The following is a 26,823-nucleotide window of genomic DNA, read 5'->3' on the forward strand; positions in this document are numbered from 1 at the left end:
ATCCCCGACAAAGAGCCCCGATTTCGGGAGCCCGTCAAGGATTGCAGCGCCGACTTGACGAGGGGCAGTGCTCATATGATGAAGCATGACACCTAGCTTGCTGGGTGTGTGAGAGCATTAGTTCAAATTAAAGGAATTTCCCCTGCTTTCATCTGGTTGGTCTTTTATAGTATTGACCATTTGTGATATTCACCTACCTGCTCTTCTCCGTCACTGTTCATGAGGAACTTTGTACCCTTCTTTTGTAACTAGTCACATGGGGTATGTACACTGGACCTCTCTAAATAACAACACCCCTAGTCCCTACCTTTGATACAAGAGCTTCCTTCTAGCCAATATCTTGCAGGCCTCTCAGAGCACCGTGTGGGTGAGACCGAGACACCACAATATGGTCAAAATACTCCGTTATAGTGCCACAGAGAAAGTCACTGAAAGAATTGTCCACCAGGCATTCACCTCAAGTGGCCACGTTCTTCCCCGTCAATCGATCAACCGTCAGCATTATGGGAGAGGGGTCAGCGAGCCACCTAGACAGTATATGTATTCAGGAAACTTTGCCAGTATCGGCAGCAGGAGTAAAACAAATAGTCAATATGGGAGGATGTGCTGTGGGTGTAGTACCTATATTGCCTAGTGCTGTGGCGGTGTAGCTGCCAAACCACGATGGGTCAGAGAGGCGCAGTGATCTACCAGTCTTCAACTGACAGTCTGTGGCATGTCAAGAATGCATTAAGCCATTAAAGTCGCCACCTATGAAGGTAAATCCTGGGGCAGAGGCAGCCAAGAGATGCAAAACATCCTCCTGCATGGAATCTATTAATCAGAAAGAATCATACACGCTAAGTAGCGTCCATACATTGCCGCCAAGGACTCCAGAGAGCATGAAATAGCAGCCCAGTGGGTCCGTTGATACCTTTTCAACTACGATGGGGAAAGTTTTCTTCAGTAGGATGGCCACCCCTGGGGAACCTTGCATATAGCCAGAGTGGTACCCTCCGGTGTAGCCATGTCTGCCCAAGAAGGAATAGTTTGTACCCAGCAGGTGTGTTTCTTGGAACTACAGGACAGCAGGCTCAAACTGCTTGACATACAGCAGACCTGCTTCCCTTTTGAGTTTATCACTCACCCTGTTAATGTTACTTGATAATATTGTATAACCCTTCGAGGTCCTAATATTGAAACCTGAGGTCATCTAGGGTGGTTGTAGTGTAGGGGAGGTGGTATGGAGTGGTATGGAGTGGCTCTGAGAGCCAGGCAATACAACTTGAAAAAGGTAAAAGGAAACAACAACAAAAATATATAAACTAAAAAAACCAGAAGGTGCAGCACCTCCCACCATCCTACACCTCTCCCGTTGAAGCACCTGTCACCCTAACAGGAAAGTCTAACAGAAAAGTCCCAACAGAACTGAGTAAACAATGCTAGCTAGGGAGGAGCAAGAACAACCCGGTGGTGCAGTAGTTTGTGATACACAGCAGCCAAAAGAAATTACAGTATGCATCATCATGATCAAGAATTGCCCCAGACATTTTGTATGACCCCAGCCATGTCTACAGAGAGAGCCCTGGCCAATATTGGGCATGGATATTTCGAGTCCTGGGAGACTGAATTATCTGAGCAATGGCTACCCCTTTTTCTTCATGTGAGGTCCTGTGGTTGTATCCACATGCCGGCCTCCTTCCCCCGGTCGCCATGCTCAAAGGCGAAGACGAGGACCAGTGGCAGCTGATGTCAGGACGCTCCTCCACAGAGGACCAGGCACCCTTTGCCGTATCAAAGATGAGAGTTTTATCCTTGTAAATCACTGTTATACGCGTTGGTAACTGCAGCATGTATTGTATTTGAGTGAGCCTATGCATCTCCTTGACAGCCAGAATGAGCGCTGTTGTTGCTGCACCCTGCGGGTGTAATCCAGGAAAAGTATAACAGAGTCCAGCCCACACTAAAGTTTTCCCAGCTTGCGGGCCTCATGAAGGATGGCATCATGTAACGCAAAGCTTAGGAACCTGCCAATCATCACCCCTCTGGTGGCAGACGAGCTGCCAGTGATCTGTGCGCGCTATCCACCTCAACGCAAGTTGATAGCTTCCCAGTCGGGAGCCACAACTTAAACCTCTCTGCAATGAACTGCGTGAGGCAGGCGTACTCTGCCTCCTCTGGGATTCCCACTATCGGATTTTATTCCTTCTAGATCTGCTGTCCACATCTCTGGGCCTCGCCTTCAACTGGATGATCCTGCACTGAAGGGCCGACACAGTGGTCTGGAGCGTGCAGGTAGAGTCCTCCACTTTCGACAAGCAACCCTCTACCTTTTAATTACGTTGCAAAGATCTTGACAGAGCTCTGAAAGGTCGAGGCTCAGCACATCAATCTTGCCCTCTAGAGCGATCCTCTAATACTTAATGGCCTACACCATGGACACCAAAGAGTCAAGAGGGCCACCAGCCCTTGGGGACCAACCTCACAGCCCTTCCACTTATCAAAGGTGGAATTGAGTTTTACTAACTCATCGATCTTGCCTGCGGTGGGGGGAGTTTGGGCTATTTGTCCTTGACCGTGGTCAATGAAGGGCCTTTGTTAGCACCAGAAAACAATCGGGTGAGTAAAAAGGGTGGCCACTGAAGAAGCGAGAGTGCCACCAATAAGTTCAAGTCTCAACCAAGAAGGGGGCAAAGCGGGCCCCTCTCAAAGTCTAAGGATCCGAAGACAACGTACCCAGTGTCCAAGCAAGTAAGGACCCCTAAGCAAGCAAGGTCCAGAGCCCCCCTCACTGTGACGGGCCCAAAACACCAGCTTCCAAATGCAAGCCCACTGCTGGTAGTGAGTGTCTCTGGGTGCACAGGCAATGCATGCACCAGGATGGTGGGCCCAATGTATCCAGGGAGGTAGGCAGGCCTCCGGTCAGTTGCAGTGGTGGAGCAGCCCAGGCCTACGACGCAGTCATGGGCTGAGAAAAGTTAATCTCCACTGAACCCCTTGCAATAGGTTCCAGGCAGGTGGTCCCTTGCTTACTGTGCCACTGGATTCAAGCTAGCCTGGCTGAAGAAGGGTGACATACCATGAAACCGGTCCCAGGATGCTTGTTTCCGGTCCAGGGAGGGCCTGGCAGTTTGGTCTGGACTGTTCCCATGGGGCACAGGGTCTAGACTGATTTGAAAATGGCTGGGTCCAAACTGGGGTGGCGTAGTGGGCAGAAGAACGATGGATTTAACCCAGATCTTTGACTGGGGGAGAATGTTTGCATTGTCAGCATTCCATTCATCATTTGTTTGCTGTAACACTTTTCGCCCTAAGTGGAATGGGTATGCCTAGACGTGGGTCCCTTACTCATTGTGCCACTGGATTCAAGCTAGCCTGGCTGGAGAAGGGTGACATACCCTGAAACCGGTCTGAGGATGCTTGTTTCCGGTCCAGGGAGGACCTGGCCTGGCAGTTCGGTCTGAACTGTTCCCATGGGGCACAGGGTCAAGACTGATTTGCATATGGCTGGGTCCAAACTGGGGTGGCGTAGTGGGCAGAAGAACAATGGATTTAACCCAGATCTTTTGACTGGGGAAGAATGTTTGCATTGTCAGCATTCCGTCCATCATTTGTTTGCTGTAACACCCCCCAGAAAGCAGGCACACCTCCAGCTCCCTGCCTAGGGACTCACTTCCCGGCTGCGCCCAACTGCCAGTCAGAAACTGCATGTCTTCGGGTGCCGAGTGAGTCCACCCTTTCTCCAGCACCTAGGCCCCTCTCGGTTCACAGACGGTCCAGGCACCAGCTGGGCATAAACGGTCCTGCGGTCAGAAGGTGTCCCCGAGCAAGAAGGCACACCTCCTGTTCCCTCACTGGGGCACTCACTTCTCAGCCACTCCCAACTGCCAGTCAGGAATGCTGCATCTTCCAGGCTCACAGACAGTCCACCTTCCTCTACCACTGAGGTCCCTTTAGGCTCACAGGCGGTGGCCGGGCCCAGGCAGTGTGGTCCTCACATCAGTGGCTCCTGGCCCAAAGCCCCCAGGCCTCACTCTGCCAGGGCGAGCCAGGAAACAAGGGTTGGCGGAGTAAGAGGGATGTGATTAGGATCATTGACGAGCAGGCAAAAAACAATGAACATTGGTCCAGCATGTCAAAGAGTCCCACAAAGCTGGATGACAAATGCAGAGACATGAGCTAATGCCCATAACCAAGCCACAGGCTGAAGCAATGCACGCGAGCCTGGGCATGCTCATGTAAGAAGCAGCCCAAAAAAGGCCAAAGACACCCACAAATGCTCCAGGTCATAGACTATGAAACAGCCGCAACAGCATGCAGAAAAGAAACTCCAGCAAATGGGTCGCACTTGCACTCTGGAGAACACTCCAACTTGTTACGTCTCGTACTTATGGACATCAGCGCTCCCCACGTTAGGATATATTGGCCAGCTTGGGAGAGGAGTGTGTCTGGTGTGTGCTTCTTCATGAGACAAACAGGTCATGTCATTCATCCACCTGTGATTTGTACTATCGGGGACTCACTGCTGCTATTCAGTGAGTCCTCGAACTTCTGTGTTTCCTCCCGGTCTCATTGGAGGCAAGGGTGCCGCAGCCACACAGGAGTGTGGGGGCGGGATCAAGTGATAGAAACGTCTTCAGACAAGGAGGCATGGTTACTTAAGAAGCATCCATCGTAACTTAGGTGTTTGGTTTTGTTCTTCTGTGTTTCTTCTAGATTTGGGGAAGTTTTGACCTTACCGTAGCTTTGCTTCTTTTTTCCTGCCTTGCCTGATTGGTGGTTTCTGTGCCTGTTGGTGCAGACCTGCGCAGTACTTGTCCGCAAATTCCTTGGATTCCTTCTTTCGCTGGATTGTTTGAAGGCACCAGCCCCTTCCTGCCTTCTTGGTGCCATCCTCAGCTGCTGTTTGGCACTGTGGTTTTGAACTAAACATTCTACCATGTGTATCCATTTTCACCAAAACAACTTTAAGGGAAAGTTATGGGGCCTTCCTCTGAAAGAAAAATCAATTTGTTAAAAATCCCCCCAAAAAGGTAGCTCAGGCGGACAATTAAAAAGTATGTCGGGATTTTGTAGTAGGCTAAGAACTGTGGTACAGTGTGCTATAGTAAGCACACACAGTTGAATCAATGTCCAGTCAATAGATTTTTTATTTATAGTGGGTAAATGTAGAGGAAGTAAAGTAAGAGATTCCACACACAAAAAACAGAAGGTGTCTAGTCACTTAAGTGTCCAACAACACAGGGAATTCAATATAATTTACAGTGGGGGGAATGGCAAAAGGAGCAGGATTACTGGACATTATACTAGGAACCAGTTGAACTCAAACTGGCCTCCAGCAACTTCAGGATGCAAATGGGTGAATCAGCAGACTGAATGGTTCCTCACATTAGGAATCCAGTGGCTCCCAAGGGTGTTCCAAAACCTTTGAGGTCAATGTCTTGGACTTAGCCAATTATATTCAAGATTTCAATGTCAGGGGCACCCACAGAACAAGGATGGGCTCTCCTGAGCAGGGCAGGCTCATTAGTGTTAGTGATACTGAAACCTACCTGTAACAGCGATAACTCAGGAACCACAAGTCGTAGAGGATTAATTCACTGACTTCAAATTCAGCTCAGCTCAACTACTACACACTAAAAGATACTCAAAGGTTTGGGGTATGGGGATTCCCTAGTTCTCCCCCTGAATCCAAACAAAAAAGATAGATGTAGCACACAAAGGAAAGTATGTTATAACAACTTCAAGACCACCATTGGGTACGACATCGATACATGCGGGCAGATGACTTGGGCTACATAGTCCTGACAGGAGGTACACTGCCTCAGTGTCATTGTCATGTCCTCAACCTTCTCTTGTTACAGATGTGCTTTGGGTTCACTCCGGATCAATTGAACTGGTATTAGCCCCAACCTCAGATAAAGCAGCAATAGAAATTTTCTCCCGCTGGCTCGCCATCCAAAAAGCTTTATTTATTTAACAGACTTAACAGACAGCTAAAAAAGCCAAGTCTTCAGATTTTTACGCAGAGCAAGTAAGGAGTTGCAATTCCTAAGAGTCACTTTCAGAGAATTCCACAACTTAGGACCTAGGTAGGCAAAGGAGTGTCCCTTCATGCAGGTTAGTCAAAACCTGGGTGTAGTGAACAGCGATAGGCTGGAGGATCTCAGCAAACGCGTAGGCACATAGGGAGTCACCTGTCTTTGGATGGATAAGGGAACTAGGCCATATTTGGCATTAAACATATAGCACAATGCCTTAAATTTGATGCGCTACGAAATCTTAAGCCAGTGCAGTTACTGAAGCAGAGGAGAGACTGAGGAGTGCCTTAGTAGCCGAAAGAGTAACCGGCCCGCCACATTCTGAATAATCTGTAGGCGACGAATCAAGGTCTTTTCTGCGCCCAGGTACAGCACATTGCCATGATCCAACTGGATATGACCAGATCCTGAGAATTAACCAAAGGATCTTTTTCAGCTGCTTGAGGACAGAAAAAACAGGTAGCAGTAAACTTAGACACCTGTGGCTTCAAGGAAAATGTATCATCAATAATAAAGCTGAGATTCTTGACCTTAGTAGCCGGGGGGGATAGGGGCCCAAGGGAGTCTGGCCAGTCCGGCCAGTGGCTGGGACCCCAGAGATTGGGGTTGTTTCCCAAAACCAGGACCTCTGTTTTATCACAGTTGAGCTTCAGCGCATTTTTGTTGATCCATAAAGAGATATTCCTCTGGCCCAATTGAAGCAACAAGTGGTCATGATGTTGGGCGGCTGATAACGAAAAGATGATCTGAGTGTCATCAACATATGAAAAGAGGGTAAGCCCACACTTCTCGATTACATCTGCTAAAGGATGAACATAGTTGGTAAAGAGCAAGGATCTCAAAATGGATCCCTGAGTGACGCCAGGGCTAGTGTCTTAGATCTTGCATTGGCCAAAGATACCTGGAAGGTGTGATCCTTTAAAAAGGAGATCACACACTTCAAGGCCAATCCTTTTATGCCAAGCCTTTTATACCCAAAGACTCAAGTCTGCCAGTCAGGATAGAATGTGACACTCTGTCAAAAGCAGCGCTCAAGTTAAGCAGAATGAGAGCAGCCATGCCTCCAGAGTCAAGATGTTGTCTAAGACATTCAGTTAAGCTTAGCTTATACAGTTTCCCTTGAAGAACCATTTCAATCGTCTAAAAATTCAGCAATTATGGGAATCAAGAAGCAAAGCCCAGTGAAACAGTAACAGGGGCCATCATTTCGGAGCTTTCAATATTTAAGGAATTAGCAAATATTTCTACGGATGTGGATTGGGAAGTCACAGACCAAACATCCCATCTGGTATCAAGCTTTTGCTGGCCAGGTCTGAGGCTTGCTCTGCTCAGACAGTCAAACCGGTTTTAGTCAGGACCTATTTCAGGACATAATTCTGGGTGGATTGTGGACTGCTGTTCGGCAACAAGGCAGATGAAACTACTACACAGTCTCAAAAGACGCAGCCTCCCCCCACCCCCCCCCCCTCCCTCCCGGACCCTTTCAAAGACAGAGAAGCCATAATGATCTTAATATTAATGTTAGGAACCTTTGTATTTTGCAGTAGGAAGGGCATGCTCATAGAGGATACTGAAACAACTTAGAGTATCTGGAAGTGCTACACTTAGTGGTGAGCTAGTTTAAAGATTAGACCATGTAAAACGTGTAATATAGGCTGTACTGGTGGCCATGCCAATACAGATCACAGAAAATAGGTCAGATTGGATCATTTATTGTAGCTTAATTAAAATTGTTACAATAGCTTTGAGACAAAATCCGTAGTGCCCCGTGTTACAGAAGCTAAAAAAGTTGCTACCACAGGCTGATCACAAAGTCATAACAAACTGATTTATACTTCAGTCTAATTAAACAAAAAAACATAAACATAACAGCATTAAATTAAACAGTCTTCAGAGTTTAAAACTCATTCAAAAAGACAGAATAATCATATTACTTGGCAACACAGTTTTGCTGCAGCATCTCAAACTGTAGAAAGTATTTTAAACTGCACTGTAACAATCTCAAATGCTGGTTATGAAAAAAAAATAAAGAAGCCAATAGCAACCTCTCAACCTTAAGGATGCAACAAATACATACTATATGAAAACCAGTTTTTCCAGGGCAGTGCAAAGCTTGAAATTCCCGCTCTTATTAAAATATGATCGGCAACTCCCAAAGAGTGAACTGTAACTATCTCATCCTGATAATCTTGTTTCTAATAGTTAGTGGCGGCTGCTGCCAGTCCAACCTTAGGGGACAGCTCGGAGGAATAAAAATACACTTACCTTTCGCTGCTGGTTGCTGCGATCTTCTGCTCTTGCGCCTCTCCTCACTGCTCCTCTGCACCCATTACCCAGGACCACAGGCTCCCAGACTCCCCTCGCAATCCCAATGCTGCTTTCATGCTATTACTCCCAGCGTGTGAGCAGCGTAGGGATTGGACAGAGCGGGCTAGTCTCACGCTCCAGCAGGGAGTGGGAGCCCGTGCCCTGACCACTGGGGATATCTCCAAGGAAGAGCCTGAAGATATCCAAATGTGCATGTAGGTTTAGCCAGCTGTGGACGGTCGGCCAAACCGACATGCACACTTTCAGTGCCTACCCCCATCCGCCCCCTGCTGTTGTCACGGCATGGCCCTGCCCCACCCTAGACTCACAGGATTGGAAGTCAAAAATAAAATGACAATAAAATAGTTTTATCATCATTTTATTTTTCTTCTGCCTGTTGTGTTTCAGCAGTGGGGTGACGCACTTCCGCCATAGCGGAGGAGCGGCCCCTGCTTATAAATACCCTTGCACAGATCCATCATGAAAGGAGTTAACACACTATATGTCAATCTTAAATGTAACAAACGTTTCAAAATCTGATACTTTAGATAAAATGGTTTGCTGCTGACTGACAGAAGAGGTACTCTGTCTTCCCATTTTACATGAATTTCTAATAATAACAAAGCATAAGGTAGCTGGGCTAACCAAGGCGCTGATCCCACTCTCGCTTCCCTGGATATATATGGGCAGAAAAGCTTTTTAAAGTATCTCAAGAAGTTCTCTCAGCTTATAAGCCTATTCAAGAAACTTGGCAGCATGGATAAAATCATGCAGCAATAATTGAATAACTTATCCATTTTGGGCTTGACTGGTCGAACTTGACAGCCCAAAAATCCTTCTGAACTTTGCACATTGTTCCAAATCAAGTGCTTTCAACTTACTCCTTGGACAAACAACCTTGCCGTAAATCAGTGTGAAGTAAAGCTCCCCGAAGTAAAATCCAGAGAGGTGCATTTATTCCAGTGGCTTCGCTTTATATTTGAGCCAACGTGTAACAAATCCATATCCCTAAATTGTTGTGAAAATGGGTGGATTCAGTTTTCTTCACTTCCGAGATGCCGTTTTCTGTAGTTCCAAAACAATTTCCTGTAGATGACGACTTTTCGTTCAATCAAAAATCATTCATTTGATGTAGACACTAATGTCTTTCTAACAATTACAAATATTATGTATAAATGACAAACACGATCCATGAAGTAAAACTAAAGGTTTTGAAAGAAACTAATAAAACCACCAAGGTGCACTGCCATGTCTAAAAAGCGCAGATTAGCTGAGAGTTTCATTGCTGATTAATGGGACATTTCCGCTTATTTGGTAAATAAAAGTTTACAAATTTGCTGCTGCAAAGATAAGAAATAGTACTGAGCAGCAAAATAGGAGTATTAGTACATTTGCAATTTAAAGTGCATATACATTTCCCTTCATTAGCCCTAATGAGTGACTCCATGGTAGGGATAGAAACACACAATTAATCCCTAACTGAAATTTAAGAACCTCTAACCTTAACTATCAGTCTGGCAACTGATCCATGTAAAGGAACACCTCATCATCACACAAAGAATTAAGGGCAATAGAGGATTTAACTTCTTGGTAAATACATTATCTTATTTCTACAAGTCTGCCTGGATGAACGCCTGGTTGGAGGGGAAAAATCCCACTGATGTATGCGACCAAAGTCAATATGCAGACCTTCATTTAAGTTTACCTTGTCTTAAAACTAATCTGGTCCTTGCTGTTTCACTCATTAATATATCATTGCAACACAGTAGAGAGATTTTAATTTGATCCCTACAAAGGCAAAGAATGTGTAGATCTAATTAGGATTGCCTCTGCCAAGTCATGCCATGATATATATCCAATCTCACGCCTGAGCGCCTGGGTCATCGAGTTGGGCGAACAATTTATTATGCATTTCAAAGTATGGTTCTTGATGATTTTCCAGGAGACTATGATAACAGGCCAGCAGTTCTGCATCATACAAAGCCTGTGGGGTTACCTTACTTTCAAAAGTTAATAAAAGGGCAGTAAAACATAGTCCCCTCTGCTCGTGACTGAACTTTGCCAAGCCACCGGAGGTTGATACCTACTCTAAATCCTATGCCCAGTTAAAGGAGATACAATCGTTTATGCCAAAATGTTTGTAGGAATGTATTCTCTGGATCTAATTTCCTCCATGCTGTCAGGAAGACTTGCTATATTTCTTCCCAAAAATAAGAATCTTTGTTTTTTTAGTGGTTACCTCAAAATAGTTCTAAATAAAATACTAATGAAGGGCCATCAAATTTCTTTGAATACCAATTGGAGTGTAATCCATTATTATTAAATTGTTTGCATGTAGTTAAATTGGGACAGGGACTCCCCTTTTAGTGGACAATGATGAAGGAGTTTATTTTATTTTAAACTGGTAAATCAGTCAAATTTTGGTTTGACGATTTAGGTATTATTGATGTTCACTTCTAACTTGTTCTCTCGATTGTGGCTGGACAATGCTGATAGAGCTCTCTAAACACCATCCCTAATGGGATCTAACATAACAGCATCATCTGTCTCTTGGAGCAGCTGCATTGGCCTGTCCTGCAAGAGCCTGGCACTGTGCCATCAGTACAAAGGCTGTTAGGGAGGGCAGGGGTACTTAAGCAAACACTTGGTTGTCCTCTCATTGTGTAGATGCATTTAGAAACTGCCTGGTCCAGCCGTAATTTGACTGTGACCAGTGTGTTACAATACGGTGCCTGAATATCTTTCAGTAGCCGTGGTGGTATAAGTTGCAGTTTCCAATAAAGAGGGGAATTCAGGGGTTAGAGAAGAGGGAATGCCAATCCATCTTCAAGCAGGGAAATTTGATTCCATGCGCACTCACGTTATGCATTTCAGAGGCATCCGTAATATAGGTGGAAAGAGTTTCATGCATTATCAGTATGGATTATACAGAATTCCAGCAACCCTAACTCGCTGCCAACATTCAGATGTTGCTTTTAGCGAAAGGTATGAAAATACAGACACAGACAATGTATTTTTTAGATTCTTCCTTAAAATATTTGATAATTACCTAAACACAAAACTCTGAATAGTCCTGCTTAAAACATGAAAAGAGGCACCCTGGTGGACTGCATTGAAGTAAGTGCCAACCACAAGAAGGAACCCTTCAATATCATCAGAGTTCTCGAGCCTGTCAGTCACCGAGATCCCCCTTTCCAGGAACTCTGCAACAACCTGGCTGACTACTTCCACAACAAGATATCCACCATCTACAGTAACTTCGAACCCCAACTCACCAACCTCTACAACCTCATCACACCGACTGACGTCACCCACAACCACCCACTCACCGTATGGGAACAGCTTACAGGTCAGAGCACCACAGCCATCATGAACTTCACCTACTCTGGACCACCAATGGAGCCTTACCCCCAACACTTCTTCAACCTCGGTAGCAAGGACATCAGCAGCGAACTCACCTCCATTCTCAATGCATCCATCACCACGGCCACCTTCCCTGATGATTGGAAACACGCAGAGGTCATACCCCTTCTTAAGAAACTCTGCTGACCCCAGCGAACTCGAGAACTACCGCCCCATCTCTCTGCTCCCCTTCCCCGCCAAAGTCCTCTAGAAGGCCATTAACTGCCAACTTGCCAAACACCTAGAGAGAAACAACCTGCTGGACACCTCCCAATCCAGTTTCCACGCCAACCACAGCACCAAGACCTCCCTGATCGTTACCACAGACAACATCAGAACCCACCATCACCAGGGGGAAACAGCAGCCCTGATCAACCTCGACCTCTCAGCAGCATTAAACACCGTATCCCACCACACATTCATCACACGACTTCACCACGATGGGATCCAAGAAGATGCCCTCAAGTGGATCTCATCCTTCCCTACAGGACAAACCCAGAGAATCTGCCGACCACCCCTCACTTCAGAATCAAAGAGTACCATCTGCGGCGTCCCTCAAAGTTCATCCCTCAGCCCCACCCTGTTCAACACTTACATGACGCCCTTCGCCAACATCCTCAGAACCCCTGACCTCAACATCATATCCTACGCAGACAACACCCAGCTCATCCTCTCCCTCACAGAAGCCCCCTACACCACCAGGACCAACTTCCACAACTGCATGACCAGTATCACCAACTGGATGAAGATTAACTTCCTGAAGCTCAACTGAGACCAGACTGAAGTGCTGATTTTGGGGAATAACACCTTCCCCTGGAATGACACCTGGTGGCCCTCCAAATAAGGATCCACACCAACGCTGACAGACAACGCAACCTTGGCATCATCCTAGACAGCAAACTCACCATGAAATGCCAGATCAGCGCAGTCTCCTCCGCCTGCTTCAACACCCTCCACATGCTCCGAAAGATCTTCAGATGGCTCCCAGTCAGCACCAGGAACACCGTCACTTAAGCCCATGTCACCAGCCAATCCGACTACAGCACTGCGCTGTAAACAGGAATCACCACCCAACTCCTGAAGAGACTCCAGACAAATGAAAACTCAGCTGCCAGGCTCTTCCTTGACCTCCCCACCTCAGGAACCTCCACTGGCTCCCCATCCATAAAAAATGCCAATTTAAGATGCTGATACACACATACAGGGCCCTCCATGACCAGGGTCCAGCATACATCAACCATCGCCTAAACTTTTGCCAACCCTCCAGATACCTGCACTCCGCTTCCCTCGCACAAACTCCCCGCATTCGCCTGAGCTACAGTGGAGGACGTTCCTTCTCCTACCTCGCTGCCTAGTCCTGAAGGACCTTCCCCTTCACCTCCGAACACCATCCTCCCTCCTGGAATTCAGAAAGGCACTCAAGACCTGGCTCTTCGACTGGTTCTGGCAAGTGCCTTGATACCCTCATGGGTGACTAGCCATGCTTTATAAATCCGAGCTATTTGATAAAATACAGAGATTCTCTCCTAGATCAGCTCCTTCCAGATTCACTCATGGCTTTGCTGCTCAACATACCCTAAAGTTCTGTTTTAGAAAATGCCTATCTTCCCGCTCTTCCCTGTGGAAGAGAGTGTATGGTACAGTGCTATAAGAGCTTCTAGAAGGATTTTCTTCTGTAGAAGTGCGGCATGTAACTTCAAACCTTGAGGCCTCGCTCTTGTGTGTCAGCTCTTTCTTGGCCTCCAGGTGTACGCATACTTCTTGATGTAGGATTGAGACAGCACCATCTTTTCTCTTTACAAATATCTGCTGCATGCCTACATACTGTTTTTTATCATGTTCTCTCCTATTGTCCGTTTCTGTGTTCTGGGTCATTGTGTATCTCATTTTCTATTTGTCATAACGTTGTGTGTCCCAGCGATTCCTAGCTTTTGCCCGTAACTTCCCTCAATGTTCTCCCTATATTTTTCTATCCTTATGTCTCGCATTATGTCACTTTCCCTTTTTGGTGCCATTTCCAGTGATTATGTGCTGGTCATGGTTTGCAGATTTTTCCCCAGTGAATCTTGCTAGGCGTTGATCTCAACTCTTTTGCTGTTTCTCGTTTCTATTTTATTGCTTCTTTGCTGCTCCACTGAATTCGTTATTCCAGACTTATCCTAGATATCTCACTCTTTTCTAGTGATCTTTTCTACTATATCTATTTCTTTCAATGCATCCACCCCTTCCTTGTTCCGCTGCCCTTTGTCTTCTCCTTTGGCCTGTTTGTTTATCTCTTTCCCATCAAATCTGTTTCCCCATCTTTTCTCGGTTTCTTCAGTGATTTTTGTTTTCTAGCCATTGTGATGATCAATGGGATAATGCATATGCTGCATATATGTGTGTGCAAGACCAATGTTTGAATCCTAACGGTGCCTTTCTCCCTTCTGAAGTTGATAGAAATGAATTCCAATGTGCAACAGAAAACCTTTATTGAAAGACTCCAGCAATAAACATATTATATTTCTGTGCCATTCTCTGGTCGTGTCTCGCGCTGTTTCTCTTTTTCTTTTGCTCCCAGTCCTTTTGCACTCTATTTTTTTTTGTCTTGGGAACAAAGAGAACTGAATTTTAGTTCCATCGGGCCCATCATCTTGGACCACCTCCCACTTAACAAAACTTAAAAAGCGCTTAGAAGTGGCTAGAACACTTTTAGGAGCTATGTTAAATAAAATTAGCATTCTGTTAAGCCACAAGGCAGTTAGTGACAAGTCAGTTTATTTTGTTACGTCTTAGGTCTCCTCGCTCACTTTTTCTCTTTGGCCCATGTCTATTTTGCTGTCCCTTTGTTAAATGCCTCATTCTCTGCCTCCAACATCTTGGAAGATGTAAGGAAATAACCCCTCACTTTAATTCTAACGCTTATTATATTGGTTCCACAATAATCTAATGGCATAGTATCCCAAAGGCACGTCTTTCACAAATTCTCTTGAGGTCCCTGTGAGCACACACTCAAAGTGAAGTCAAGAGCTTTAGTTAGGCTCGGTAGACACATTTCAATGTCGTGTCAGTAACAGGCCTATATCGTACCTACCAATCGGTTGCACCGCACCCAGTTATCCGAGGGCCAAGTGACTGGCCAGTGGTCAACATATACTATGAGTGGAGGTGGACTGTACACTTTGGGTGTATCTCAAGTTCAGCAGAGCTGTGTGTGTTGCTAGAGAAGCAAGGTGGCTCACTTCCAGTGACATCAAAGCTATTGTGACCACCTGTAACCGCCTGGGGAAATCAAGCATCAACCAAAAAAGTAAAAATATGGCAGGATAACACAGATATTTGCAAGGTGGGAATTTTTTCTACCCCACAAGCAATTTACACAGCAGCTTCTGTTTATCTTTTTCCCAACTCAGTTTCTCGGGTTCTCCTCCTTGAGGGAGACCTTGCCTGAAGTGCTGCTGGGGGTAAACAACCTTTACAAAGCAGTCATTACAACGCACTATCTTTACAACACAGTCATTACAACGCAACATCCTTTACATTGCATGCCATTACAACGCAGCCATTACATCGCATGTCACTACAACGTATGTCACTACAATGCATGTCATTACAACGCATGTCACTACAACGCATGCCACTACAACGCATTATAAGGTAAGTAATGGGGAATGGTCCTTTTTACCCCTACACTATCCAACACTTACCCAACTGTTGCACTGACTGGAGTGGGAATAGTAAATTTTACCCCTACACTATCCAACTCTTACCCTACTGTTGCACTCACTGGATTGGGAATAGTAATTTTTACCCCTACACTATCCAACACACCCTACTGTTGCACTCACTGGAGTGGGAATTGTAAATGTTATACCTACACTATCCAACACTTACCCTACTGTTGCCCTAAAAGTAATATGCGATGTAATGGTATGCGTTGTAATGGTATGCGTTTTAATGGAATGCGCTGTAAATGTAGTCTCTAAAGATGCGGTGTTCTGGCATGCGTTGTAAAAACATGCGTTGTAATGGTTGTTGCGATGTAAAAACTGCGTTGAAAAGGCATGCGTTGTAAATGTTTGCGTTGTAATGTCATACATTCGCTGCTGGGCGAGGCTGAAATGTCCTTCTTATGTAGGGGAAGCTAGCTTGGTAAACAAATAGGTTAGTCTACAATTTAAGGTGAGCACTGTTTTGCCACAAGAGTCTTTCAGCATCGTAAACTTTATAGAAAATAACTTGGCCATAAAGTAACTTTCCTAAGGTAAGAAATACTTCACAATCTTGAAAAAGTTGATGTAGGATAATTTTGTGATAATTAGGTGCAGTGGGTGTCTACCATTGACCAACAAACATGATTCTTTTAAACCCCTTACAGAGCCAACGCAGAAAAACACAAAGAAGGAACTACCACTGCTTTCACTGTAGGAAAAATGTCTTGATTTGAGACCTTTGCCTCAGACTCTCCCCTACATCTCTGTTCCAAGAATTTGCTTCATAACTGTGTGAGACAGTACCCAGAATAGACCACCATGGACACTGGATATGTGGTCTGCTTTTGGACAGCTTGCAACGTTTGGGAATGTGCTCCCTGATGTGCTTGGGGCTGAAACAGGGATACCCTGCTTCCCAGGACGACTACCATAAAATAACGGGGCATTGGGCCGACATTTTGGACCTGTTGCATATTGTGTGGTCTCTCTTCATCTGTCTGTAAGTGAGGTGTTGCTGAACTGACTGCTTACACAAAGTCTGCAACATCAATAGACAGAAATTGGTAGCTGGTTTCACCCCACTCCTATGCCCTTTCTGTTGCCCTGTACCATTTTTCTTTCTGCAATTTTCCACTAGTTAACATTTTTTTAAAGCAGACTACTGTATACTACATTTTGTAGTTTTGCATTATCCCTATAATGATTAGTCTTTTTCACTTCCTGTTTTTCATTGCATTATCTTCTTAATTCTTTCAGTTTTCCTATACACAGATTTAAGTAAACTTAGTTTAAACTTTGATATACTTCATTATTTTATCGTTTTTTTAGTTAGATTGAATTGGTATCCCCAACACACATTTGTCTATGCATTGCTTTGCTGCCCATATCAAGCAGCCAAGCGTCAAAGCTACCCTTATGGAAAACAAGTTTCCTTTGTCGGTCTTTCACGACTCGCATCGAGACTGTAACCTCACTATCTTCCTTTAGCCTTCCAGTCGAATTTCCTACAACAGGATAAGGAAACAGCACCGACACATCAGAACTTGAGTCGGTTAGCCACTGTTGTTATAATTAATGCATGAAGGACATTGAGGTTATTGACGTGAGATGATCAGTCCCTTTTGTGTTGCACAATATCAGACTTTGAGGACGGAGGCAATATAACAACAATAATGGAACCTGATCCACCATGTCTATCTGACGTGCAAGAATATGGCCAATCTGCATTTGTTAATGATCTGGGAGCATAATAAAGTAGCGCCCAAATCAAAACAAGTAGAGGGTAAGCTATTACCCACAGGAACACTGAGGTGTTTCATCTCTGCGGGTTCGTCTCATGGTCTTCATGGAGGCATCACTAAGCGCGCCCCGTTCCCCCCAAGTCAGGAACATAGTTTTATTAAAGGACTCTGAAATGTTTGATGACAAAGGGCTCTGGTCAACCTAGGTTATAAAAAAAAAAAACTGAATAATGCTCGACTCCTTGCATAGGTAATGAAAATTCTAAGATTGATACAACGGCTTAGTTGTTACGATGGTTAGCACGATGGTTAGCCGTTCTACGTCGATACTTTTTGTGTGAATAATACAATCAGCGTCTTTGGCGGGAAGGGGAATCAGCTTGTAACGCCCTGAACGTCTCAGGATCGTTTAACAGTCACGACAATGAGGACGCAACCACTTGTGAAGGGTTAGTTCTTTTAATGAAGGCAAATAAAATACAAAGAACAAACAAAAGTTATAGTCACTGGAATCCTCCAGGCTAAGTACGTTACCAGCCCACAGCACGGATGGTCCTAACCGTCCTCTGCATATACGCCGATCCCGGCGTATGCCAACAGAGGGCAGAAATGAAATGGCCGACAATGCCAATCGGTAGGCTGTGAGGGGCACGAAGAGTGTTGGGGAGAATCGAGGAGTCAGGGAAACACCCAGCCGGGGTCTCTACCTGAAGGGAGCAGCCGCTCAACCTCTTCCTCAGACTGCACCGGGACGCGGAGTCACCTCCTGGTGATGCGTCACCGATACCCCAATCACAAGCAAGAAGACTGAACCGAGAGCAGCCGCTCGATCGATCCTGTGGACTTCCGAGTCTGTAACGCGGCAAACACCTCCTGGTGTGCGTTACAGCTGGCAGTCCCTGTGTCTCTGGTCGGGCTGGGAGTTACGACTCCAACCAGCAAAAGCGCCACTGCGCTTGGACTCAGCCGAGTCAAAAAGCGAAGCTCAATGGTTGACCGGTAGAGCTTCCGGGTCCTTCACAGGTGACGATGGGGCAAGACACGGCCCAGGGAGTAACGACTCGACCTACCTCCGTTCTTGCCTTACTGGAGCACCACTCCGGAACACTGCTCTTCACGAAGCAGGTACGTCGGTGTAAACACAATATCCGACAGCCTTGTACCTCCCGGTTCCTCCCTTTATAGGGCGTGTTTTCCTTGAGTTATGTAACAGCTCTCCTGTTTACATAAGGGCGTGTTTCCCTTGAGTTATGTAACAGCTCTCCTGTTTACATAACCTCTCAACCGCTAAGCATCCTGGGAGATGTAGTCCGTTTTCGCTGGTTACCGTTTTCCTCCCCTCGTAGGACAGGAATTCTTGACAGTACATCCTCCCTCTCAGCGGCTCCCCACGGGTCCAGCGCTGGCAGGAAAACGCCGATGGAACAAGGAGACCAAGCGCGGAGCATGAACCCCTTCAGCCGGTTCCCATGAATGCTCCTCCGGGCCATAGCCTTTCCACGCAACCAGGTACCACAGCTTCCCCCTGCGCCATTTGGACGCCCGTATGCCCGACACTTCATACTCCACCTCCGACTCCACGCATACCGGCCTAGGTGTCCCAGACGGCTTGGAGGGTGCTGGTTTGAGCAATGATACATGAAAGACAGGGTGTATCCGCAATGACTGGGGCAAGCACACCTTCACGTTCACGGGACCCATACACTTGGTAATTCGATAGGGGCCCATGTACTTGGGATGGAACACACTGTTCTTTCGAAACCTCATGTTTCTTGTGGATATCCAGACGTAGTCTCCAGTGCGGTACAGTGGCCCGGGCCTTCTCTTCCTATCTGCCGCAGCCTTGTATCTTCTCTTGGCCTCTATTAGGACAGCCCTTGAGCGCATCAACGTGTCTTTTATGTGTGCCACCCTGTCCGCTGTGGCGGGAATCCTGTCCTCTCTGAACGGATGTAGAAATGGCAAGAACCGGGGATGTTTGCCATAGTTGCTATAGAACGGAGATGACTGTGTGGAGCTGTGAGTGGCGTTGTTATAGGCTATCTCTGCAACCCATAGCAAGTCGACCCATTCTTCCCTGCCCTGGTCCACAAAACATCGCAGATACTGTTTGAGCGTTTGGTTCAGGCGCTCGGTTTGGCCGTCCGTTTGAGGGTGGTAGCTGGTGGACAGGGCGGACTTAACATGCAGCGCAGTGCACCAAGTCTTCCAGAATTGCGCAGTAAACTGCGACCCCCGGTCCGACACGATCACCCCAGGTAATCCATGCAGTCGTACCACATTCTTTAGGAGTAGTGACGCCAATTCCCCGGCCGTAGGGACTCTCTTGCAGGGGATGAAGTGCCCCATTTTCGTCAAGTAATCCACCACCACCAGTATTGCCGTCATCCCCTGGTCTACCGGTAGGCCCACCACGAAGTCCAGTGATATGCTATCCCATGGTCTATCCGGGGTCGGAAGTGGATGTAAGAGCCCTTGGGTTCGGCCATGGTCGGCCTTCATGGTAGCACACGTAGGACACTCCTGTCCCCACCTCCTGACATCCACTCTCATGGTTGGCCACCAGAAATGCCGTCCCATGCTAGCCACCGTTTTTTCAAAGCCCAAATGACCTGCGCATGGAGAGTCATGGCACCAGATGAATGCTTGTTTCCTTAGCCTAGGCGTGGGTATCAATAGGCACCTGCCCTTCAGGGGTATCCCGTCCTTCAGCTGCCATTCTCTGTGACTGAGGAGCCACCTCCGCCATGCGAATGACCTGATCCCTCTCTTTATTCCCCTCAGGAAAGTATCCGGTTGGATAACCCCCAATACCATCCTCGGGGAAATGATGGAACGCTCGGTTGCAGGCAATGGTTCCTTAACTGCAGATTGACGGGACAGGGCGTCCGCCTTCCGGTTTTCCGTCCCCGGCCGATATGTGATGCGGAAGTTGAACCCCGCAAAGAAGATCATCCACCGCAGCTGCCTGGGAGAAAGGTGTCTAGTGGCCGTCATGAACTGTAGGTTCCGATGGTCCGTGTACACCGATACCACATGTCTTGCCCCCATCAACCAATGCCTCCATTCGGTGAAGGCGTCCTTGATTGCGAGAAGCTCCTTCTCCGCAATATGGTAGTTGCGTTCGGCGTCGTTGAGTTTGCGGGACATGTACGCAACGGGATGAAGCACCCCTGTGTCGTGGTTGCGTTGGGACAAGATAGCCCCCAGCGCCACATCCGACGCGTCCGCTTCCACCACGTAGGGGAGATCCGGATCGGGGTGAGCCAACACCGGCGCCTTACCAAAGGCGCTTTTCAGGGCCTCAAAGGCTTTGTTCGCTTCAGGGGACCAGACAAACTCCTTGGACTTCCTCAGTAGCTGTGTGATTGGGGCCACCACTCCTGAAAATCCATCTATAAACCGCCTGTAAAAGTTGGCGAAGCCAATGAAACTTTGGACGTCCTTCACGCTTTGGGGCACCGGCCATTCTTTCACCGCCTTGATCTTTCGTTCTGCCATCTCCTGTCCCTCTGGACTCAGCATCACTCCGAGGAATTCCACGGATGTGACGTGGAAGTCACACTTGCTGAGTTTACAAAACAGCATGTTTTCCCTCAGTTTTTGGAGCACAGCTTTGACGTGGTGTACGTGCTCCTCCACACTGGACGAATAGATGAGGATGTCGTCGATATATACGACCACGTAGATATCCAACTCCTCTCTGAATACCTCATTCAAAAAGTACTGAAAGGCTGCCGGGGCGTTGCACAGACCGAACGGCATGACGAGGTACTCAAAAAGGCCGAACCTGGTCTTAAAGGCGGTCTTCCACTCGTCTCCGTCCCTCATGCGCACCAGATGGTATGCCCCTTTCAAATCCAACTTGGTGTAGATACGAGCTTTCTTGACCTGTTCCAGAAGTACACTGATGAGAGGCAAGGGGTACCGATTTTTTATGGTTATCGCATTCAATGCCCTAAAGTCCACACAGGCTCTCAGCTCCCCATTAGCCTTCGGGATGAAGAAGAGTGGCGAGGCGGCCGGAGACTTGGACGGGCGGATGAATCTTAGCTTGAGGAGTTTATCCAGGTACCCCCTGAGATGCACGTTTTCAGGCTCCGTCAGGGCATACAGCCTGCCGCTGGGAACGCTGGCCCCTGGCACCAGGTCGATCTGGCAGTCAAACTGTCTATGTGGTGGTAGCACTTCCGCCTTCACCTCATCAAATACATCCTCAAAACTGTGATAAGCCTGGGGGAGAGCCACATCTTTTTCTGCCGCTGTAGCCACCGTCTGACTCCCGCTCTCATCTGCGTCAAGGGATTCCGTTCTTATTCCACAATGCAGGATGCAATACGGTGACGTCATTTCGATGCGATGTGTTGGCCAATCCACAAAGGGGTTGTGTTTCTGTAGCCACGGCAATCCCAATATGACGCCATATTGGGGCGCTCGGATGATGTTAAAATCGATTTGTTCCAAATGGTTCCTCCCATATCTCATCGGAAGGACCCCCGTGTGCTGTCCGATGGGCCCCGTCACCAATCGCCTTCCGTCTACCGCATAGACGTCTTCGGGTACTGCTTTGGGAAGAAGCACTAGCCCTAGCCTGCACGCCTCGTTGTGGTCCATAAACATGCCAGTGGCCCCTGAATCCACCATGGCCACAACGGGTATCCACTGGTCATGCACTCCCACGTGCACCGTGATAAACAGGTGTCGTGGTCCCTTAGTGACCGAGTTGGAAAGTGAAGGGATGGATGAGTGACTCCGAGATGCCCCTTCTCTGGTCTTGGAGTCCTCTAGTTTTCCGCCGGTATGTCCACCACGGCTGTTACCGACCGGTTGGCCCGATAACGTGACGTCTTCGGTTTGGCAGGGCATTCATGTACGTAGTGGCCTTTTTTGCCACAATATAGGCACAATCCTTGTTTACGGCGTGACTCTTTCTCCGTGGCTGTGAGGCTCGCTCGTATTGCGCTGATGTCCATGGGTTCTCCCTTGGATGCGGTGGAAGTTTCAGGACTTCCCACCGTCACATAGGATGGAAGGGATTTTCCTTTTCTCCCATGATCCCCCTTTCTTTCACTTAGCCTATGTTCCAGCCGTAATACCAGGTTGATAAGGCCCTCACATGTCTTGGGTTGAGGGTCAATATGAGCCACGGCGTCCTTGAGCTCATCGCACAGCCCTTGATGGAAGAGCGCCGTCTGTTTAGCAACAGGCCACTTGGTTTCCGCAACCAGCCTTCGGAACGCGTTGAGATACTGCACCAGGTCGTTGGATCCCTGTCTCAACTCAAGCATTTCACGGTCCGCCGTGTACGAGTCAGCCCTTCTGTCGAATACCTTCAGGAATTCCTCGCGAAAAGCACCCCAATCACATAAGAGGGGGTCGTCCCTGCTCACCAGAGGTACGGCCCATTGTGCCGCGTTTCCAGCCAAATAGGATATAAGGAAAGCCACACGAGCCTGACTCGTGGGGACCGCCTTTGGTTTGCACGATAAATGTAGCGCCACTTGTGTGAGGAATACCTGCACTGTGTTAGGATCCCCACTGTACCTCTCTGGTGTTGCCAAGGGGATGGCTACCGGCATTTCCACTACTACCGCAGGGGTCTGGTTCGTGAGGGAGGTGCTGGGCGTGAGCGGGTCCAATTGGATAGCATCCAGTCTGGCTTTTACATCGGCTGTTTCTTGCCTAGAGGCAGCCACTTCAACTTGCATGGCCGCTAAAGCAGCCAGCACATCATCAAGTGTTGCCATGTCTGTTATCGACCGGGAGACAGTTAGTGTTATTAAGGTCGGATATTTTGTAACGCCCTGAACGTCTCAGGATCGTTTAACAGTCACGACAATGAGGACGCAACCACTTGTGAAGGGTTAGTTCTTTTAATGAAGGCAAATAAAATACAAAGAACAAACAAAAGTTATAGTCACTGGAATCCTCCAGGCTAAGTACGTTACCAGCCCACAGCACGGATGGTCCTAACCGTCCTCTGCATATACGCCGATCCCGGCGTATGCCAACAGAGGGCAGAAATGAAATGGCCGACAATGCCAATCGGTAGGCTGTGAGGGGCACGAAGAGTGTTGGGGAGAATCGAGGAGTCAGGGAAACACCCAGCCGGGGTCTCTACCTGAAGGGAGCAGCCGCTCAACCTCTTCCTCAGACTGCACCGGGACGCGGAGTCACCTCCTGGTGATGCGTCACCGATACCCCAATCACAAGCAAGAAGACTGAACCGAGAGCAGCCGCTCGATCGATCCTGTGGACTTCCGAGTCTGTAACGCGGCAAACACCTCCTGGTGTGCGTTACAGCTGGCAGTCCCTGTGTCTCTGGTCGGGCTGGGAGTTACGACTCCAACCAGCAAAAGCGCCACTGCGCTTGGACTCAGCCGAGTCAAAAAGCGAAGCTCAATGGTTGACCGGTAGAGCTTCCGGGTCCTTCACAGGTGACGATGGGGCAAGACACGGCCCAGGGAGTAACGACTCGACCTACCTCCGTTCTTGCCTTACTGGAGCACCACTCCGGAACACTGCTCTTCACGAAGCAGGTACGTCGGTGTAAACACAATATCCGACAGCCTTGTACCTCCCGGTTCCTCCCTTTATAGGGCGTGTTTTCCTTGAGTTATGTAACAGCTCTCCTGTTTACATAAGGGCGTGTTTCCCTTGAGTTATGTAACAGCTCTCCTGTTTACATAACCTCTCAACCGCTAAGCATCCTGGGAGATGTAGTCCGTTTTCGATGGTTACCGTTTTCCTCCCCTCGTAGGACAGGAATTCTTGACACAGCTATAAACGGTGTGCAGTCTACCTGTGGCAGTGGTGAGTTAACATCACTTTTGTGGGTAATTACCCATGGTTCCTTGGGCTTGGTCCCCGAACATAGAGTCTGGACTGTTTGAATTACATATCTCATAAGCACCTGGTCAAATGTAGAAGGCAGATTCCCCAGACCCAATCAGTGACCAGGTGGAAATTGACTTCAGGAGCTGAAGATGGGGCGCATGTGCCTCACCATTGCTGTATACTTTACACTCTTATTCCAGGCACGTAAACAGAGTTTTGAAATAAATAAAAGTGTTCTGGGCATTCTTAAAATTCGTTTGAGGTTTTATATAGGTGAAGTATTTAAAATGTATGTGGACTAGTGTACTGAATATACTAAAATGTCTTATCTTCAATGGCGTGTCTGTTTCGACCTCAAGATTCTAATGCCACAAGAACATTTTACAAGTCAAGAAATTTGGATATGTTGACTTGTTCTGCACTGGCTTTGGTTTGATAGACTTTTAAGCATATTCTTACGGACATCAGATTATTGCTCCGTTTTAGCAATGTGAAGTTGGTTTGTTTACTAGAAAATTACATTTCGTTTATTCATATTTTTGATGCATTAAACTTCAAGGGTACCCTTCTAGCACACAATACTGTGCTTAGTTTGTATGTGTGTTCACGGTTCAACAAACATCTCAAGTTTGAAGATTAAGGGAAAAAACTTTTCTCAGGCACTACACCTGCCTTGAGGAGGTTTCATTTTGACGCAAATCCCTGTGTACCAATTTCAATAGATAGGAATTTGCATCAGAACCCATGGGTGGTTGCGATGCACCTTGACGCAAAGTACTGCAAAGTAATACTTTGCTTTATTTTGGGACTACTTTCCAACACAAGTCAGGATTTGCGCTAGAAAGTACTTCCCACTTCAAGCCTTTGCACTGGTTTGCATCAATTCTTGTGACTCTGCACCAGTGCAAAGGCTTGATATATCTGGCCCCTTCTGTACCATACCTACATCACTATTTTACTGAGTTCATAATACAGCCTCAGCTCTCTAATTACAACCTTGCTGTTTAACAATGAAAATGTGTCTAATGAATATAAATTGCTCTGTTTTCTTATGTCTCCATGATGAAATAATTATTAATGGATATGTCATTTGCTTCATGCTTCACAGGTGCAAAGCTGGGGTCGAGTTTCTCCATACGTGTGTCTTCGGCCCAGGAAAAATTCAAGGAAACCAAAGCTCAGAGAGGACAGCAGCTGCGTGCTTTGTTCAGAAATGCAGAAAGTCCCAGATAGAGTACCGACCCCAGACAACAAACCTGCACTGGATCAGCCGTCAGTGTACAGCAGATCAGTTGTCTCTTGTGCAGTCTCACTGGAGCCGGATCTGTGCCCTGCAGAGGAATTCCCATCTGTGTGCAGTGCCTCTAATAATTCTCTTCTTGAAGCGTCTAAAGATGTGGACAGTGACAGATGGGCTACTGTCCAGAAACACCAACGAGAACCACAACAAACATACATTCTCTCATCCTGGTACAAGGAAAAACCTAAAAGCCCGGAAGCCAATTTATTCCGAGAATTTGACAACTTGAGCCTCAAGTCTACAATTCCGATTTCTGAGAGCGGCCAGAAAGAATATTTGACTTTAAACACCTTTGCCGTTCTCCCACCAGTCAAAGCTGCAGTTTTAAATGACCGCTCTTTTTCTGCTGGCAGGAAGGTCAAAGGCGTATTGATGCCGCCACAAGTGAAAGTGCCAAGCCATGCTCTCATAGAGGACCATTTGTGTGGCTATGCTGCAAAAAAGACGGAGCACAAAGACGCTCTTGATAAAATGCCGTATCTGGCCAATCAGCAGATAAGAACGCAGGAGGCCGCATCCCTCGTTGCGCCCAATGTCCCAAAGGGTCCTCTTCTGCAAGAAGCTGAACGTCTGTACTGGCAGTACTCTTTCCTGCCTGGTAAAAACAATGCCACTGTAAGTGGTATGTCTTCAAAACATCACTCTCGTCTCAGCAGCCTGGGACTTGCACACATCCCTCAAAATAAGCGAAATGTGAGGCTGGATGACGTGAGAGCACCCGTGGCTCAACAGGCCAGAAATCCCAGTGACGCTAAGCGACGAACCCGATCCAAGATGGCTCCCGCGTCCCTGCTTTCAGCACCAATACTGCCCTCGCTGACAGTCACCAGAGTTGAAATACCAATCTGTTCCCACAGACTTATGTGACCCTTGTGAAAGGAGGTCACAGAACAATGCTGCTTAAGAGCCTACTGAACAAAACATCTTGAAAAATGTGTGAAGGCGGGCGGGCACGCTTGGCAGCAAACGCATAGCTACTGTACTCCACTATGCATTTTTTAAGAACCTGAAGTTGTGCCCTTGAGTTCCAATAATGCCTTTACACAGTTATACATTGTAATTATTAGGAAACTATGTTTTTAAAATACTCTGTGTTCAAATATTTAGCCTTTGATGAGGAATAATTCCTATTTCTCATAATAAACTCAATAAACATATCATGCTTCCCTTGCATCCGAAGTGAATAGCTGCAAAATTGTTAATGCTCAAACCCCACAGAAACGTGCCCCCTATTTCTCCTCACACATTGCTCCCGACAACAGAACATTTCCTTCCTCCCAGATTCCATTCTTTCTGCCTAACAACGTTTTAACCTCTGTGTCGTTTCTTCAGCAAAATAAGTATCCATTTTAATCATTTAAGTTGCTAACTCTGCTCATGTGCAAAATCTTCTCTACTTCACGAGAAACACTGTTGAGTTAATTACTTGATAACATTAATATCATGCACACTAAAAAAGGTTACCCTTGAAGCTTAAAGAACAAGTGACTTACCTTCTCTGACGTCTTTTCTGGTAGAGACCA

The 26,823-nt window shown here is 47.0% G+C and overlaps 1 protein-coding gene across 1 annotated transcript in view; it reads left to right on the plus strand.

Moving 5' to 3' along the window:
- Positions 1-26,447, plus strand: part of C12H16orf46 (chromosome 12 C16orf46 homolog) — a 138,151-nt gene extending 111,704 nt beyond the window's left edge. The window contains exon 3 of the mRNA XM_085640043.1: positions 25,109-26,447. Coding sequence (XP_085496169.1) covers positions 25,109-26,167 — 1,059 coding nt within the window. The 3' untranslated portion in view covers positions 26,168-26,447. The remainder of the gene's footprint in view (positions 1-25,108) is intronic.
- Positions 26,448-26,823: the final 376 nt, after the last annotated feature.

Source organism: Triturus cristatus, chromosome 12 (assembly GCF_964204655.1).
Source record: "Triturus cristatus chromosome 12, aTriCri1.1, whole genome shotgun sequence".
In the NCBI taxonomy this organism is placed as follows: Eukaryota; Metazoa; Chordata; class Amphibia; order Caudata; family Salamandridae; genus Triturus; species Triturus cristatus.